This window comes from Anopheles marshallii, chromosome 2 (assembly GCF_943734725.1).
Source record: "Anopheles marshallii chromosome 2, idAnoMarsDA_429_01, whole genome shotgun sequence".
NCBI classification, from domain to species: Eukaryota; Metazoa; Arthropoda; class Insecta; order Diptera; family Culicidae; genus Anopheles; species Anopheles marshallii.
Window position 1 is genome coordinate 56613622 of NC_071326.1, and position 20653 is coordinate 56634274.

Sequence of the window (20653 nt, forward strand, 5' to 3'; positions counted from 1 at the left end):
GCTTCCAACCGTTTTGTTTTAAAACTGCCCGTGAATGATAGTATAACTTGTAACGCCGTTACACGTACCGTAAGAAGTGAAATAATTTACTATTGTATGTGTCGTGTTGAGGAATGCCAACGTATGCTAAAATGATGAAAACAACGGCAAGCGTAGCGTTGCATTTATTTGTGGTGAACAACGTATGGCTAGCAATATTCAATTTCACTTGCAATGGGATTGAGATACATTTACCATAAAAACTGTATCCAGTTTCCAACTCGAGAGCGTAACCTGCGTGGTCAATGACTGCCAGAAAGGTAAAAGAACATCGAACCATCTCATCGACAAGAGCTAACAAATGGATCATTGAAGTAACACTTGCCAACGGCGCAGCGGGAGCACTGCAGACGTTTGCCAGTTACGCAGTTTAAATTAGAAGCAAAAAATCATTATGTTGATTTGTTACAATTTTTATTCTATAAATACTAATCTTCGTTCCGGGCGTGCGGTACTAGTATTGGCGGTATTAGTGCTGGTATGCGATGGTGCGCTTGACGCCATCGGCCAATAGTAAACAAAGTTAAGAAAAGAACCCCCTGTCCCTAGACTGTTCAACCTGCTTGGTGAAAGCGGCGCAGTAGACATTTTTCAAAACCCATCGCGTCGTCGCCGCGTGCCTGTGCGCCATCGACCGGGCGATAGCGTTTGGTAAAATGTGAACGAATGAAGCCATGAGATGAGACGGGTGGTACATACACATCAGACAGCAATAGTAGCAACAGAAGCACCATCATCATCATCCGAATTCACCGAATCATCTCAGTTGTGAATATTGAAGAAAAAATAACTCTATCGGTTGTATCGAGCACCGGCTTCCACCGCATGTACATTAGATTCCGACAACGGAGAAACGACAAGGTTCCATCACAACAACCTTCTTAAGAAACGCCGATCACAAGAGCAACATCGGCCTGGTTGCACCGTACCATAGTGTTCTGCACTTATCGCTTGATATTCGGAAATATTCGGTCCCAGAAGAGCAACCGGCTCACCATTATTAATGAATATTTGGGTAACTATACCGTTCCAATCTTATTTTATTTGAAAGAGATAAATTTTATAGTTCACAGAAGATGATTACAATTTTGTACGATTTTTTTATACCAACGCACCAAACATCACGACTGAGTTTTTAGTACAACTTCTTTTCCTGGCTAAATGCTACGATAGTTAGATTGAATACTACATTTCATACATATTAACTGCCGGTTGTGTTGCTTGTTTGTTCCATGCTGTACTCTTCCTTCAAGCATTGAAATGCACTGTATGCACGGTCGCACGGATTGTCGATCGTTTCCAAATTTCTGTCATCCAGACAGGCGCGATGTTTAGTGATAAATTGGGTCTCATCAACCACTTTGCCCAGGTGTTCCCAGTTCGCATGCAAATTAACTCCTTCGTCATCATCGTAAAGATTAAGCGTGATTCCGAGACATCTCACGAAGCAATGGGTCACGGGATCGTCCGGAAATGCGTTCATACGGTAGTCACTTTTCAAATCTTCCGTCATTCCTTGCACAGTTTTGCTGCAGGACTCTATCAGCGACTCTATGTCGTCAGCCGCGCTTATAAGCTGTAACAATGCCATTTGGTAGGCGAGATAAACGAATTTGAGCGAGCGAATGAATATTTGATGTTTTAAGCTGTTTGTCACATTAACGATCGCTTTGCAAATGTCTTCCATGAAGCACTACCTGCACAGACAACACTGCCAGAACTGCAGCGATGAGAACGATAGACTTCATTGCTCGCCTTCCGGTAGTGTTCACTTAAACCGTTGCTGCTAGCACGGCACTTGGTCACTGACAACTGTTGTCACAAATCGATTTTCTGTCAATTTTTATAGGATTGTTTTGTTTCTCTACAGTACAATATGACGTCGCCTAAACTGTCGGGTAGGATAGCGCAAGACAAATGAGGAAATCGCGTGCTGGTGCCATAAAATTGAGTGGTGTTTTCGCAAATGAGTGTATTTAACTCCTTCAGCAAATCAGGAAGTTGCTCGCTAATACGCGATTCATGAGGCGCCTTCTTAAAACGAAAGCTTACCGGTATTTCGAGGCAAATTGTCAATATTGTTTGTTATTATCATTCTTTAAAGGCAATTACTTTGGAATCGGTTGATAAAACAAGCAAATGCGATGATAGAGAAACATGTGTGTGACCGAGGTTACGTGCAAAAGAATGATTTATGGCGCCATCATACTCGATGGTTTTCTCCTTTTTCCAATTGTTTCGCATTTATTCTTACTATTTAGGTAACTACTTCACAGGTACAATGAGCTTATATTTACTGTCTTATATTTTGTTTTCAGACGCAATCTTTCACAGTAAATATAACGAAGGATCAGGATTGCAAAGCATTTTGACCAAATATATTGAATATTTATAATTTAATTATGATAAAATACTGCACAAACTGCAAAGATTTATCTTTTTTCGTGAGTTTCATGTTTTTATGAAACACTTTCGGTTTGCCGTGGATTACATTTTGAGAGAACGGACTTAAGTTCAACGTTCATGCTAAGTCTTTCAGTGTCGAAGCCGAAGTATGCTACATCTCGGGAAGTTATTAGGCAGATATTGATGTTGGTGTATATTTTTCTTTATTTTATTTAACTGATTTTTGTACTGGTTTTTGTCGATATGTTTTCTACGCACAATTCAGCCAGTGAAAGAAATTTTGGAATAAAAAATCAACCTCGATTGAATAATTACTTTCCAACCTTCAAACTGTGTATGTTGGTCAAGCAGTAAAGCGAACGTCACCGAAGCAAATATATGTGGGTTTTCCTTGCTTAGCTTTTACTCGCTGTCATGATCGTACAAATGTACCTGTATCATAATGAATAGCTCTTTTTCCAAGACAAGAACATAATATTACGAGGAACTCAACGGAAAAGGGTAGCAGGGGGGCTAACGAATATCGTTTGTAAGGATTTAATTAATGTAACGGAACCTAGCGGTCTGTAGCTATTGGTAAACGAATATTTGTAAACGTGTAAACGAATTTACACAACAGTATCGGCTAGTGTCCACCATCACTTACAAATTTAAGATTTTCTATTAGTATTAATCTGTAGTCTATGCGTACGCCGCTTGATTAATATAGATATCTGAATGAAATTACAACTATTCTTCAATTATACAACGTTTCTAATTCGCTTTCACATATTTCACTTTCACAGCAACAAAAATTCCTTAAGCGGCCAGCTGACGATATCGATTCCACCTCCGACTCTTATGAACCACCGGTGAAGCTGCAACATAACGGATCGGAGAATCTTACCAAGTTCTCTGTTGAGATCGTTCAACAGCTGGAATTTACAACATCTGCCGCTAACTCACAACCTCAGCAGATCAGTACAAACGTTACGGTCAAGGCACTGACCAATGCGTCCGTCAAGAGTGAAGGATCTACGGCAAATGGTGGTCCGGGAGGTGGGATTGGTGGAACCGGAGGTGGCAATGGAATGTCTGGACAGCAACAGCAAACGACCAATAATCCTACACCGTCACCGCACATGCATGATCTTGGCAACATCGTCGATTTCAAGCAGGAGCCGGAGAACGAATTTGCGGATCTTTCGGCAGCCTTGGAAAAGGACGCGGCGGCCAACGGACATTTCCCGGGACTGTCAGACTTTATTGGGGACGACACGAACGATGAAAATGACACCTTCAAGGATCTCATATCGGATCTCTCGGACTTTCAGTCCGATTTTCTCGATTTCGAGGAAAAACCCCAACCACCGATGCAGCAGCAAGGACAGCAACAGCAGCCATCATCTCACCAGCAGCAGTCACAGATGCAACCACAGCCGCAGCAGCACCAACAACATCAACAACATCAGCAGCTTATGCAGTCGCAACAAGCGCAACAGCATATGCAGCAGCAACATCACCTGCAGCAACCGCCGCACCATCAGATGCAACATCAACAGATGCATCACCAACACACGCAGCAGCAGCAATCTCAGCAACATCAACCCCATCCGGCAGGGGGACAGCAAATGTTATCGGCCCTTCAACAGCAGCAACAACACCACCGGACACATCCCCAGCATCTACAACAGCATCTTCAACAACAGCTCCAGCACCATCAACAGATCGAGGTGAAACAAGAGAGTTGCATCAAACAGGAACATCCTAGTCCAGGACTGATGGACAATATGGGTATAAAGCGTGGCGGACCACTAACTCCACAGCAGCAACAGCAACAACAGTATTCGAACGCATTTGGGGATGGAATAAGTGGACCTGGTAGCGGGACGGGTACTGGACCAATGGCAAAACAACGTCCCGGTGCTGGCTACGGCAATACTCAAAACGGACCTATGTCCGAACTATCGCCTGCAGCTCAAACACTGAAGCATATGGCCGAGCAACATCAACACAAGAACGCTATGAATATGGGCTTCCCACGTACAGCTGGAGCCCAAGGTCCACAGGGTCAACAGCGGCCATCCTTCTCGGAGTTCGGTCAGTACCCGGGCAACGATTTTATAAACTCCCCTGTCGGTGCCACAGGTGGTCCTGTGGGTTCTAACACTGCTGTCGGACCAGGTACACTACCGCTTGGTGGTGGGGCACCAGGCACTGGAGCAGGCGGTGGTGGTCCAGCAACTGGACCTGTTGCGAGTGGTCAATTTCATAAAGCGAATGTGGCACCGTTCCCTGGTGCAGACTTGATTAAACAGGAGCTCTTTGCATCGCAAAATGATTTCGATCTAAAACCCTCGTTAAACCGGCTGCAGTCTGCGATGGGTCCAAACGGCCCAAAGCTAGGCCCGGTACCTGGTGGGTTCGTGAAAACGCCTAATCAACAACCTCCACAACAACAACAGCAACAACAGCAAGCACAGCAGCAACAATATTCTCCCTATGGTTCACCTGGCGGTTTACCAAACCATGGTGGAAGTCCTGGACCAGGTTTTATGCCAGGTCCAAGAGGAACCGGTACTGGACCTGGTATCGGACCGAATCAGGGGCCAACCGGTGGTCCGAATGTCGCTGGGGCTGGTGGTCCTGGTGGGCCTGGCGGGGGAGGTGGTGGTGGTGGAGGAGGAGGCGGCGGAGGAAATAATAACACGGGTGGTTCTGGCGGTAACAGTGGACCTAACAATGGTATGCCTCCTCGTGGTGGTGCACCTAATGGAGGATCGATGCCGGGAGGACAAAACTCAACAATGCTTCAGATGAAGCAAACACAACAGTTGCACATCAGTCAGCAGGGTCCGGGAGGTCATGGAATACAGGTAAGTTTTAGTAACTTGTTGATGGTTTCATAGTAGTTATATGGACAATGTAATGTAGTAAAATAAATGTAGAGATTTGTTGGTTGTAAGAGCACCTCAAACAGTACCATGAACAGTTCCACTGCAGAACGTTGTTTTTGGGTATTAGCTCACACATATTTACAAAAGGGTGTTTTCCAAGCCATATCTTTAGTATAATATTCTCTAAGTGTAAAATTCATATCTGCCAGTAACAATGCCCATGTACTATGGAACAGTGATAAAAATTTTCGTTTTTTTATTATTCGTTCAACTAAATTATATAAAAGTGGCTTTACCTTCAATCGATCTTAACATTGTACAGAGGGCAGGCGTACCGAAACGTGAGTAACTACAACCAGTTGAATTCCACCTTCACAGTACGAATACTCATCGTGGATATCGTCATGGACAGTACAGCGTTCCGGTTGCAATGTAATGCGATGTGTCCGATCAACGTTCTGTCCATCTGGCATACACGCACGATCCCTTGCAGTAGAGAAGCTACTTCTGTCTGAACATCATTATTGCACCGTGCGCTAGACGTATGGTCCAACACGCAAGTGATGTTTACCCTACATCCTCCGAGGCGAGTGAGGGTTGAGGTGGCACTGACAGTTGACTTAGAGTTACAGAGCGAACTGTAATTAATGCACTCGCAAAAAGCGCAAGGAACTGTATCCATCCAAACACTAATTTGCATTAATTATTCCAGAAACAAATCAATCCGAAGCATGCCGCCGTATGGTCGGATGTGTAGCAGTAAAGTTGCCCTCGTACTCTCTCGGGCTCTTAGTGGTTGGAGGTATTGTCTTGTCTGCTGTATGAATGCACGAATGTGTGCTTGGGCCCATGTGCAATGTATGTTTGTGTGTGTGTCTACCGTGGCACGCTACCAAAGAGCAGGGGTTTAAATTTTTCCTCCTTATTTTCTCTGTACTTTACACCGCCATCGTGCACATTGCCGCACGTGTACCAAACAATCGCTTGCGAAATCGGTGGACTTTGTTTTTCGTATGCACCGACAAGCATAGCAAATAAGCTGCATGAGAGAGATTGTGAGGAATGGATACACTCAGGGGCCACGATAGTTTGTGCACTAGTAGCGAATTGAGTCGGTACAGTGAAACAGACCCTCGGGGTGGTTGTCGGAATAAATATTTTTAGATAAGTTGTGTTTTTATTATTTTTTTTTAAAATCAATTATTTAACTAGAGTTACTTCAAAATTTACACTTACGCTTCAGTTTACCGAAAAGTTAATTATCGCTCCCAAATCGGTTATTGATTTGGCGATAGCTGTTATTAATGTAATAATCGAAATGACCAGTCATCTAGGGTGTATGATATTGTTGGAAGCATAAATTAAATCGCAGTTGTGCTTAAATTTTCTCATCCATCTGTTATGCACAAGTTGGTTTCATATGCTTTTCATACGTTTTTCCGCATACTTATATTATATTCCGTACATACTTACAGAAATCAAAAGAAAGACACCGATTGAATTTAGCAATCTTTTGACATAATAAAATGGTGAACGGATATTGACAAAGGGTGCGTTAAGTTTCAGTTCAGTTACACACACTTTTGGGCATCAGATGGAAAAGTTCTTGGGCCAGATTCGTTGCCTATTGCAGGAGGCTACCGTACATACCAATGTTTCCCAATCCTGCCGCGTCTGAATCCTCTTGACTGTGGCACACTGATGAAGTTCGGAGTGTTCTGCCCAGGGAACAGATTCTCGAGGGCGCGCACAGCACCATAAATCGCAAAACTGATCATGTTTCCGGGAGAGTTTAATGGGTTTTGCGAGACCCTTATATTTCATGTTTATTACCAGGAATGCTGTTCCTTTCGTAGCTTCTTTCGTTGAACGTTTCTTTCGGGATAGGCATTAGCACTACCACTATGATTGCCAACGGGTACTACTACACACTTCCGATCGGTAACAAAAAAAAAAAAGACGACGAACAAACGTGCGCCGTCGATGTCGGTGGCAATGATTATAATGATCCCTGTGCTTCCAATGATAATGATGTTGCGAATGTCGACGAGTGTTGATGGTGGTGGTGAGTGTACCATTTGGATTGAAAATGTGTGTTTGTGTGTGTATGCGATGGTATGGCGTATGAATGCCTTTTTTGTGTCATGATACGATATCGATCCAGTTTTTACATTGAACGGTTTAGGCAGTTAGCTGATAGCTAATTGCATTAAGCTGATGTCTTCCGTTGAATGATTTCTTAAAAGTATTTCTCACTAGACAATTCTTAACTAGCTTTCGCTTAAATGTTTTTTAATGGACAGTCCACCTACATGGTAATACAATTTGAATTGCAATGAAACATTGTGCGATGTTTTAATGTTTTGAAATGAAAATTATTTATAATAGCGTATTATGTCGCTAAGGCGTTATTTTTAACATAGAAGTGATTTTAATGATACCATGCGTCTCCATACTATGTCAACATTCTTTAAAATCCACAGTGAAATAGGACTCCAAGTGCTGCATAAGCCGATTTAACTAGGACATTTAAAATTCGAAATTATTTTAAATAACACTTGTTTAACACAGGTTTAGAACAGGTCCAAATAGTTCGTTTCTCTGCGAGAGAAATCGTCAGAAATGAGAGGCATTCATTGTCTTGGTATATCACTGCATAATAATATTCGAATTGAGAGTGTTGTCTGAGTGTCAACCAGTCAAGATAATCTGAACTCAATTTTCTACATGGTTATTGACCTAAAAGATTTTTGGGTGTCTGAAAAAATGCAAAAATGCATTATGCATTAGTAAAAATAAAAAAATATCCACTGTGCGTAAAGTAGGATTTTGATAACGCACTTTCTAAAGAACTTTTCATCAATACCATAGAAATTCAATTCAACAGATATAGCAGACAGATATTTTGGTATGATATTAGAAGTAAATTATGCTATGCCATTAATTATGCCATGCTGGAATAAAAGTAAACTATTATTGTTGTCAGCTATTGATTGTTTGATTTTTTAAATAATTGTGTTTTTAAATAATAAATAAATAATAATAATAATATTTTTTAAGTATGCTCAAGTTATTGTTATTCCATAGTACGCAAAAAACTTTCTTAACTACGCTTTTTCGCTTACAATTTTGTGTAATAATTTTTAATATAACGTACAGTTCCCATTTTTTATGCAACATAAATAATCCCTTTTTGAAGTATTTAATGTGTACATATATTAGCCAAAACATGTACATGATATAATGTTCATCTTTTTAAGATTTAGTTTTATAAAAAAACAGTTTTCGCTCAGTCATTAATATTATGATATTATTGACAAACAATATAATAATTTACTATTCTATTGCATGCTATTTGTAATTTATATGGTTATAGTATAATTCGAAATTTTCAGTTATCTTAACGTGTGTAAGATGTTAGAACAGATTATTTGATCTCAATATGCTATTAAACGGAGAATACGACGCTGTTGTCAACACTTGGCTGTTTCCTAAAATTAAGTTTGAGAACCGAATGTGTTCCCAATTGCAGCATAAACAAAGAACAAATCAGCCAAGATTACGAATGTTGATGGATTAAATGGAGTTTTCATATCGCTTGGGTTTGAAGAATGATGATTACTTATCATACATTTTTTTTTCAATTACTTCAACATTCAATATGGTTGGTAATACAGTCAGTGCTTTCATATCGATGGCGTTAGTAATCATATCCGTATTATTTGATTATTATTGCGTATGTTTCATTTTTCAAATTCAATTTTCGTCGAAAGTAATGACACACAGTGCAGGTTTGTCCTGAATGGATGTTCTAATCGATAATTTGATTGTATGAACAATATTTTCTAATAGCAGATTCAAGAAATATTTTTATCAAATTATGGTACGTAGCTCAATTGCGTTTTATCAATCAATAATAAATAACAATAGATAACATAGATAACAATAGAATTCTTTTATAACGACTCATAATCATGCAAGCATTTCCTAACATTTCCATTCCCAGGTAAGCGCCAACTGCGAAACCACTATTGCACGACAGTCCAAAAGGAACAACAAAACTGTTCACACGGTAAGCTTTAAATGTTACAACTTCAGGTGATTTGCAGTTTTGCCCGTTAATTGTTATGTTGTTAGCGGCAAATCTTTCAACTCTACTGCTGTGCTCTCACTGTCTATACCTTTTAAATTGATGAAAATCGATCGCCCTTGCCGACCTGAGTGTGTGACACACCACCATTATTTGGGAGGCTGGCAAAATGCCATCGATTTCTTCATAACTACCCATGCCAACCTATACGTGTTAGTTTCAATAATATGCCAAATTTTCGTGCAATGATGATGTATTCTACATCATATCAGAATGGATTGTTAGCAAAAACCAATAAACCTTTGTGTTCAATTGCTTCCCTACAGAAGATTGATCCATTGCATCCGGAGTGCGTATCCCGGTGTGTCCTATATCCATACCCCATGGCATACACCTATACCTACACACAATGACAATATAACAGTGTACCATTATGACGTGTTTAAGTCCGGAATGTGAATCCGAGGCGCATAATGGGGAATTGATCAGATTAAGCTCTAAAGCTACTTACTATATCAATTCGTATTACATGTGTTTGTAGCATATCTTCCGGAAGTATTGAACACTTGGTGTACATTTAATGCGGGATTGATGGCACCCCTTTTTGCAATTAATCGACAAAGATATTTCAACATAAAAAATAATAATCGTACATTGGAACTTATATTGCAATTAGTGTCAAGGATGAACCATTTCACAGCATTTTCCAACTCGTCATGGCCATCTTAGGGGCTTTTACTTTAATTTTTCAAACACAATTTTACCTAGCTTTTACGTATGAAAGAAGAATATTGAAAAAGTTTTATACGTTTTGATTCAGTGAGCTTCACGACCAATTGCCATTCGCTCTAGATATGGTCGTGTGATATATATCTCACAAACAGCTCCATTCTAATCCATACACTCGGCCACACCACGACCCCGGTGCAGTACAACGAATCATGCTGTCAGAAAATGTAATGAAGTTGAATTAATGATTATGCAATCATTGGCAATGATGGCGGATGGTCGAGGGTGTGCACGCGATGTATATAGCTCTGTATAGCTATTTTCCCCGTGCTGGTTGGTGAGGGACTGTTTACATTTTGCAGCCAATCCAAGCAACACGGCCGAGAAGCAAACGTCGTAGCGAAGCAAATGTTTGAAAAATTAAAAAAATCAATCAAACAAAGAGCCCACATCGGGATGGTTCCTGCGTGGTAAAATTGTATGAGCAAGCCACAAGAATCGAATGCCGTAGTTTCGGGAAAATGGAGTCTTCGGGCAGCAGTAGCGTCATATCACTATGTTCCGGCGTGCGTACTCTCGTAAATGGGTAGCCAAAACCGGCCACGTAAGGGATCAACACCATTTATCTATCACTAAGTGAAGCTTTTAAACCATTTGCCTTAATGAAGCTGATAGCTCGAACTGAGAGTATGGCTTTGGTCGTAGAGGAAATATACATAAGCTATAAGCATCTTTGCGTACAGACGGCACAAGCCTATCAAACGTATGGTTTATTTCATCGTCATACTCTTTGGTCACGACAATACACTTGGCTACCATGGCAGACTCCCACCACCATCAAACACTCATTTGCCTGCTCAGCTGTCAGAATAAATGAACAACTCGTTCATACTGCCCCATCCCTGTACATAATTTGTTTAGCGAACACGGGTTAAAAATAGTTACCACTCTCTATGAGTGTTTCATAACAATTGTTAGACTTTTCTGGGATTAGCTGGAAAAAGACAGAGCAATTATGTAGCTACAGCATTGAAATTTTCGCTGTTTAGTAAAGGAACATGTTTCCGTTGGTTTGAGCCGTTTGTGGCCAGATGCAAATCATCTAGACTCGATCACAGTTACGATGCGTGCGTGGCTCTCAATAATGTCCTTGTTAAAAGGAAGTCCATATGTATAGTTGTTTCAATTTTTTTAGTAGAAAATACGGGTTCTTCTTAAAATACGAAACTATTGTCTACTTGATGAATATGGACACCTTTGTGGACATAGTTATAAGATTTTATCATTCATCATCATTATCTAAAAAAAAAATTGTCTAAAAAAGATTGTTTTTTTAATCATGAAAATTGTTTAGTAAATTGCATTTCCAAATTATAATTTGTAAGGTTTTTACATATTTACTTACCTAAATAAATGTTTTTGTTCTTTAATTTCATCACGGTTTAATTAAACGGTGAGGCCAAGCTGCTATTTACCACACCATTGTGAATTAAACATAACTTACGTGCGTGCAATACGAATGCTTTTATTGATCTGAGATGTGCAGCGACAAGTATAGTATCTGAACTACGAAATATTATTGGTCAATTCAATACTCTACCATTAACTAAAAGCTCACGCATATTGTTAATGTATAGGATTCCTGGGCATGATGGCAATGTACGAGAGCTGTTGCTGTTTCTCTGCCGCAGGTACAAACTTACTGCCGATCGTAATTTCTTTCGGTATTGGTTTCTCTTTTTTCGTGTTGATTTTCGTTGGCCTGCCGCGAGCTTTAACTGGCGGCGTGTCTAAATCAAGCAGATGTTTTACCGCGGCGATCGATTTTTCCTTCAGTGCAAAGCGCTTGTCGAGCCTTTCTAGCGGCTTGTCCACACTGGCAAAAGGAGCTACCTTTATAAAGTTTCGACTGTTCTCCTTGCGCCGATAGTAAATCACCTCGCCTAGAAGTGTGATCATTGCCAGTGCTAATCCGACCAACGTCGCTATGAATACACCACCCAAGCTTTCTAATGTGATACCTTCGCTGTCGTCGGTATTGGGACACTGACTGCGGGCACTGTTGTTCCAAAACTTCGCCGTGAGAGACTCAAAGTAGCGCTCTTTCTGAAGCTCCAATATGAAGTAGCTTAACTCGTCCTGCAGATGGCTGCCTTGCTGTACCGCTATTCCATATGGCTGCTCAGCAAACACCTCACCGACCTCAGTGAAGTTACAGTTGCGCGATATTTCGTATCTGATTTCGGCCGAATCGTGTATAAACGCAAAGTCAGCATCGAGATGTTCATTGACGCGCTGAAATCCATCGGCTGCCGTCGCTACCGGTTCGGCAGATTCAATAGCAGAAAGGATATTTATGTACTGCTCCTTAATAGGATAGTCCCAAACGCGGTACTGTGCTTGATCGTTGCCACTAGACAGTGTGAGGTTGCGCCACATTTGATACAATACATCTTCTGCGTTTTTCATGTTACGGAAGTAGTCATGCGTATCGGAATCTTTCACGACGGTGTATTTGATTCGGCTTTGGCGCGATAGCTGCTCCAGTGATTGAACAGGCGTTTGCATCCGTTCAACCGTGAGAAAGGCGGCCAAATTCGCTGTAAAAGTGGCCAGCATAAGCACCACAAACAGCCAGTAAGCGGCGACCAGCGTTCTGCCAGAGAGAGCCTTCGGTGCTTCGCCACCACCCTGCGGGGTGAAGGAGGTCAGCGCAAACCAGAAGCTTTCTTTAAGTGTAAAATTTCTATGGGAGAAATATGAAACAAACAGAACAACGTGTACTGGATCATGTATTACCAAGTTCAGGCTTCACTCAATGCATTACCTGCATTCATAGGGATAAGCATCCTTGTTGTTTTTTGCACTATACGGGGAAAACTTATCCAGCAGCCAAAGCATGACGGCAGTTGCGACGATCGCTAACAAAATACTCAACCAAACCTCGAGCCGCAGCACGGTCATAAACTTGAACAACGACGTTTCACGGACCGGTTTGCGCATTGCTATCAGAATGCCTGTCTGTTCGAAGTACGGCGCCACAAAATCGACCACTTCCTCCCGTTCGGCGGTCATCTTGAGCGAGGCAATGGCAAAATCTATCTCGCCCACTACCAAATCACCTACAAGACCATCCCATTTGCCATCAGCATTGCGTTGCCCGAAGGTACCGTTTCGTGGGGAAACGAGGTCGTAGTCAAAGTTCATAACCACGGACAGCTGATGCAGGAAATCGATACAGTACCCTTCCCAAATAGGTTCGCCGGTAGTTGGATTGCGCAGAATCTTGCCAGTCGGATCACGCTTGCGATATGCCCAAGGTATAGATTCCGTCGTTCCTACGCGGAAAAATCTTTTGCTAGTTGGTAGCGTTTCGTTTTTCGCCATCACTAGCTGGCCTTGCACCAGGCTTCCAATGGTCTGATTTGTTAGTGAACTGATAATCGAGAGATTAAGATTTGGACGTATTAGGCTGTTTTCTTGCACAATCCAAAATTGCTCCATCAAGGCCATCTGGTTCATCAGTTCCTCCCGGGCTGTAGTTACACGGGCTGCGAATTCTGGCTCTAGTTCCGGCGTACAGTTGGATGCGCGTACCAAAGGTATTGGACCCTCGATCAACCATCCCACAACTACTTCCAACACATTCTCTAGATGAGCGCTTATTGGATTGAAAGAATCGGAGCAGATACACGGAGGAAGGTGTCGCAATAGAATACAGCAAGTGTTGCTGTCCAACAGCAAACGATGCATTTCTTGGAAAGTGTCAAGATGCGCATATGACTCGGTCTGCAAATCGGTGAACAGCAAATTCCACTTTTCCGGTTTACGCACTAATCCGCCATCGATGGCTTTGTGCAGGATGGCATTCATTTCCATCGTTCCAGCTACTACCGCGTAAAAGGATGGATAGGGACGAAGATCTTTTATTCTTCCCACTGTATCCTCATCAAGCTCTCCGAAGACGATGGCTCGAAGATATGAATCAGTTACGAGTAGATATATCGCTGCATCTACATCTCGGAGGTTTGGCAGTATGTACACTACATCGTTGCCTGCACGTTCCAGTAGAAAACTTTCCATCAGCTTCACATACGTTTGTATAGATAGATCGACGTGAAAGTAAGGAATATCGAATTCTTCCGCAGCACTTGATACGTATTTCGATTCAACCCACGTTACATCCAGTAATACTGAAATTCCTTGAAAAAGAGCATCGCAAACTATGTCACGTAATTTAGTAAGGGACATGATGATGAGTATGCACCATTTCGTTAGATCTTACACTGTTCATTGTCGCCAAGCTGGATACGTTCACGATCGAATTCAATATAGTACTCTTTTACCGTGATTCCTTTGACTTTAGGTGACACTCTCTTAATTGCATCAGCAACCATCATTGGAATGTCCTGTTGTTCCTTTTCGTGCACTATCACTAACAAATGTTCCACCAACAAACCAAGATTAGATAAAACGGATACTCCACCTTCGGGCGAACATTCTTACCAATTCCAATGATAATACTTCCTTCCGCCTCATGTGTCATATTTGTTGCAGTTGTTGGCTGTAAAGCCATCAAAAGTGCTGTAAGATATATCACCAACATTCTGCACTTCGTGTGGGATCAACGGATAACGGTTCTCAAAAATGAAACTGATCTACTGCCATGAAGAGCTGGAAATAGAATGACGGTTGCTTTTGAAATTGGACAGAATATTTGATCCTATGGGCAACCATGAGCCATCATGCGGTTAGTGAAGAAAGTCAAAGCATATCCTTGAAAGCAAATTATAATTTTTCGTGTTTCTTTTTTTTTCTCTCTCAGTCATATCATGCAATTGAAATCCACGAAGTAGACCCGGAATTGGCTATCATTTTATGAAAATTACCATTTATTATCCTCATCTAGCCATCGTGCATACCTGTACATGATTATTACGGTATGGTTTCGCTGGGTGACGCAGTTGTGCTCGCCACGATTCTTCATAATTAATTCGAATAAATCGCTACTTGATAGGAATTTCGATCCAGAACAGAAAACCCTACTGTCCCCGACGATTTGTTGCACATTCTAGTAACGAGGGTGAAAGGCTGTTAATAGCGGAATATATCTTCGTTTCCTATCAGGGCTTGAATGTAACGATAGAATCTGCTATAGCTTCCATAAGAAATTGGTCGTGGACAAACGCAGTTACAGTTTTCTATATAAACTGTACGAAAAAACACCATTATACCAGTTATTCCGACAGCCACTGCCAGCATAAACGAATTAGAATCAAATATGTTTCGAAAGCTAAAAAAAAATAAAATAAAATAAATGAGAATGCTGTTGAAAGAGTAAAATCTGGTCAAAAAGCTTTTCAAATCCTGAATCAAGTAGCTGCCAAACCTGAGTCTTTGCTTCTTCGCTTCGGGCTGAGCTTTGATTTGATGATAGGCGTATGAAAATTTGTGTTCGTTACTGATTAATTGATTTGTTATGCTCTTTTCAAGATTCTGATGGATTCGTTTTAATTCAAGCGTTGTGTGTCCTTCGTACGGATCGATGAACATTACAGACACCTCCAATTCTTGCTGTCCTGATTTCATGTTTGACAACAAATGCATTTCTCGGGTACACAAAAAGTCTATACTAACTATGGCTTGCTTTGGTTTCGTCAACTGGGTTTTGAAGTTTCAATATAGTCGACCCTCACTGGTTGGGTTTATTTTAATTTGGTTGCTCGATGATAGTTGGTACCTCAATAGTTGGGTTGCACTCCCAACCAATGAAGTTGTCATTTTCAATAAATAAAACCTACTAAACATGATATTTTTTTCTACGTAAATACTTCGTATCCGGTTCGTTAGAACTTCGTGTGCTTATTCCGTTAATTTCCCGATTTTGGCACATGTCAAACAATCCCACTATCGAGTATGATCTCACTAGTTGGCACGCATTCATGTCCCAACCAGTGAGGTTCGACTGTACATTACTTAGATGCCTTGTGGTTCTTTACTTGTTTTATTGATTTCAAAAAAAATATTTGTAATAGAGACAAAATTATGTATTGAATAAGCCTTCGACATTATTTCATATAAATATTATTGCTTTGCAAAAAAAGCATTAATATGGTTTTAAGAAAAATTTGCTGCGTTATCTGACAGCTGACACAGTTTGACACATCACGAATGTAAAGATTGAATTCATTTTGCATTCTATCTTTAATTCTCCCAACATGCAAATTCCGACATGCGAAGAACATTGCTTACGTAAGCGATCAGTGGCATAAAAGATATATTCTTTCCCCGTTTTGAATGAAACGTTCATATTAGTAGTATTACTGGACACGGGGCAACAACAACAATAAATATGCCGAAACTAGAAAGCTACTGTCTAACCGCAGTCAAATTGATGAATCCAAGAAACGAAAATTACCTACTTCATCTTGAGAGAAAGTATCTCATCGTTGTGATGCTTGCGTGACTTCCCACTAAGCAACAGCGTAAAGATGATTTTTTTTGGTCGAGAAATAGATGAAAACCCAACACCATGAACCGGCATGGTAAGCGCTTTTTTGAATAGTAAGAGAATGGTTAGAGAAAAAAAAACGATTCATTTCTATGCGACGAAACGGCACGTCGGCGTCCACGTCGTGGAAACCGACTGACTCAGTCAACCGAGGTCGTTTTACAACTCATATGCAAATGTTGGTGTTGTTTTCTCCCGAATGATAAAGTAAAAACTCACGTTAGCACGATAGTAGTAGTATTTGGCTCAACGCAACGCATTACTCGCTGTTAATTGACCGATAGCAAGAAAAATTAGTTGCGCAGAATGAGGTTGGATTGTCTTTACGAGGAGATGTAATTTTTAACTGCTCCCTTCTTAAGCTTTGAAATGAATATATACATTATAGATGGTTCTTTGGCAGCTGTATACACATTTCTTATGAAATATTTAAATTAGTTAAAAGACTTGCTTTATATTTAACTGCAAACAGTAATTCAAAATATCACATTGCAATACAATGCTTCTTTTGGAAAACATAGTTCATTGTAGAATTTCGATTTAACGGGGGCTCTTGCATTAGGCCACGAGCAAGCACTTCCTCGACATCAAGAAAACGGGAAAAGGCTGTGCACAAAGCATCACCAACATAATGGCAAATGACCCAAATTAAAGTTTGCGTTGCTAGCTTCCCTTCGCCCAAATCCACTGTGGGCAGCATGTTGTCGCACTCTATGGTACTGCTCTCCTGCTCTGTGCTTCTATGTTTCGGTTCCCTCGTTCGGTCACAGTTCTCTTTTCTTCGCATTGCACGCGAAGGTAACATTGGAAGACGTTGATACCATCATGTACCTCTATGCGTCAGTGTACGTGCCTCCGTTTGTGTTCCGTAACCGCCGTAGGTTATTTCTCTGTCGTTCGTCCACGGTGGTCGAAGCTTCGGAAGTGAGCTTTGGGTAGAGCTATGTCTGCTGGTAAAACTGCACGTTCAAGGCTTTATCACGAGGCGGTATAGTTAATGCGTTTACTAATATATTTGAAATGTACATTCGATAATCAAAAGCGTTAGTCTCGAATGGGCTTTCAGCACTGCATTAACCACATTTGGACAGATGTACAAATGGAAAAAAGTATCATGTGTGAATAACAGGAACACATATAACTTTTTTAGGGCTTCTTAGTAAAATCGCGTAATCATCAACCAACATCATAATAGTTACTAGAGCGAACTAGTATGAATGGAATATTATAAAACTGCAATTAACATAAGTTAGCAACCTTGTGCACGCATGTATTATTCAACATATCCTACCTGATTCAACCTATTTTGAAATGAACAATCCCTGATCGATCAACGGGTTGAAAAGTGAATCTCATGTCATGAATTACTGTTGTTGAATTCACCTTTGCTCGAAAGAATCGATAAATTCCCCAGCTTACTGGTAGCCATCTCACAAAAGCATAATCATTTCACTTGACACCTTGGTCGCGCCGGACACGAAACGGGCGAGAATTTGAAAATCAAACGCAGCACGAAGGAACGGCCTTGTTGGAGTACTTGTCTAATTTGGAAGTGTTACGTGATTTCAGCAAATCTCTCGCTGCCCATTCTCGTTAATTTTCATCGCTTGTGACTACTACCACAACCGTAACCGTAACAGAATCTTCTGTATGGTGTCTACCCGGTTTTTTCTCATTTAGTGGCATGCGCCCCATCATGTCCAACACTTTGCAACTACAGCCCGGAAAGAACACGATTCATTCGAATCGGAAGCATAGGTTCGAGGCTGCTAGTATTAAATGCATAAAGTGTGGTAGATGATATTCTCACTGGAACACAAAACCACCACCATCACCGTTGTCCATTGTTATACGTAGTGGCAAGGTGTTTCACGCACCCTTTGGCACAGCAACAAACGAAGAATTCAAAACTGGAAGTATTAAATGCAATAATGTCGTCAATAAATTGAACATATTTCATTTAGTACTCCGACGATAATGTCAAACGACACTGTAGGCCAGATAGCCAGTGCTAGTGTGAAGCAATTAGCGCGACAAGCGCGACAATAAATTAGCAAAAAAATGTTAATATTTAAAATAATCCTTAATGGCGGTCTTTGATTACTAACACAATTGAGCCTGGGTTGATTGGCTTATTATTACAACAATGTATCATCAAACATTTTTCGTTATTTGAAATTCAAATACTCACAAGGATTTGCGTTTGTTGCATAATTTATTAACGTTTCTGCGTCTATTGTTCTATTTCACTCGTCAACAGGTTTCGGCTGGACAGCACTTGCATCTTAGCGGCGACCTTAAGTCGGGTGTTTCCGTCGCAGCTCAACAAGGTGTGTTCTTTAGTCAACAACAAACTGCTCAACAACAGCAGCAGCAGCAACAACAGCAGCAGAATCAGCAACAACACCAACAACAGACGCATGCTCAACATCAACAACATCAGCAACATCCACAACATCAACAGCACCAACAACATACGCAACATCAGCAACACCAACCACACCAGCAACACCAGCAGCATGGCCAACACCAGCAACATCACCCGCAACATCCACAGCATCAACAGCATCAACATCAACAACACCAGCAACACCATGCACAGCAAGCTGGACCGAAGCAGCAAGCGCAGCAAGGAAAACAGTCCGGACCCGGCATGGGTAACTTACCCGGGGGTATGGTCGGTGGCCAAGGGGGCGTTGGTAATGTTGGCAATAATGGTGGACAACAGACGACAATACCGAACGGTCCCGGACAGGGTATGAATGCCGGCAACGTCGGGGGAAATGGTGGTGCTACATCGGGAGGTGGTCACGGTGGTTCCAACCAAAACCATTCTCAAAATCAAGTTCCCAATTCTCAAGGTAAGCATCACACCATAGAAGAGAAACTCTTTCCATTGTGTTCAGCTTAGAGAATTCTAAATCGCAAATATGATCGCCTCATTAATTCTAGAATTGTAGAGATATCGGATCTTTTTATATACCTACACACTGCTAAGTATGGTTGTTGATATAAAAATTAAAGTACAAATGAGTAATATATGTCAAAAGATAAAGAACGCTATAGAGAACCGAAACGAAAAGAGAACGACATAGGTGAGAGCGTCGATTGGGATAATGTAATCCGAAGAAAAAAGACATAATATTCGTATCACGGTTCGGTGTTTTTTGTTCCATAGTCTCTAGTAGAAACGGAGATTTGCCATGGTGAGTGTATTTTCCCCTTGCCAAGCGTGTAGAGCAATACAAGAGCGCATAGTGCGCATGGCCATGTGCAGTTGGAATTGACTGTACTCTAATCGATTGAACCTAAAATGCAATATGCCACTGTCTGGTTCAACATTTTCAGGGGAAGGTTAAAATATGCCGGAGTAACTTTTTTCCCCATAGAAAATCCGAACGTAGCAGCGAGCAGAGGAACGTGTACGGGTCGCTCTCATATACGGTCGGTGTACATGGCTCGAACTGCGACCGAATATTCCTCCCTTCCTGGCCGACTTTGATACCATCGGATGATTTGCTTTTAGGTTAATAGATTTCCTTTGCGACACTGTCTCGTGTTCGTGCGTGTTGTTACCATCGTGTTTGGGTTGCCTGGCAATTGCAGGTCTGAACTTTTCTTCTCGATATTCAAACTTTTCATAATGTTCCATTTATTAACGTTACTCTTGTGACTAAAATTTGATACGGTTGAACACACATGCAGCGCCAAGCAGCCCCTGATGCATGCATTTTGATGGCAATGTCTTACCATGGCGTAGACCAGCACCATGAATTTCATACGAACGAACGTAGCAATAGCGGCACGTGGCACATAGGGATGTTGGTTGGGGGCGTCGTTTGTTCGATGCGAATATATGTGATTGTATGCTTTTTCTCCCGATACACAAACATGAGCTTCATCGACTGACGGCAAGTGGTTAAATGAAGTGGTGTAAATGTAATATACGTGGGAGTGGTAAATGCAGACCGCTACTCTCACATCTATTCAATATTTCGCAAG

The 20653-nt window shown here is 41.2% G+C and overlaps 2 protein-coding genes across 2 annotated transcripts in view; one reads left to right on the forward strand and one right to left on the reverse strand.

Moving 5' to 3' along the window:
* Positions 1 to 20653, forward strand: part of LOC128710483 (neurogenic protein mastermind-like) — a 42443-nt gene that overhangs the window by 19555 nt on the left and 2235 nt on the right. Inside the window, exons 2-4 of the mRNA XM_053805538.1 lie at positions 3231 to 5300; positions 9328 to 9393; positions 18912 to 19512. Coding sequence (XP_053661513.1) covers positions 3231 to 5300; positions 9328 to 9393; positions 18912 to 19512 — 2737 coding nt within the window. The remainder of the gene's footprint in view (positions 1 to 3230; positions 5301 to 9327; positions 9394 to 18911; positions 19513 to 20653) is intronic.
* Positions 11767 to 14716, reverse strand: LOC128710484 (ionotropic receptor 25a). Its single transcript, XM_053805539.1, has 4 exons — positions 14647 to 14716; positions 14426 to 14575; positions 12968 to 14363; positions 11767 to 12886 (listed from the first exon to the last, which is right to left on the reverse strand). The coding sequence occupies exons 1-4, from the start codon at positions 14714 to 14716 to the stop codon at positions 11767 to 11769; spliced, it is 2736 nt and encodes a 911-aa protein (XP_053661514.1).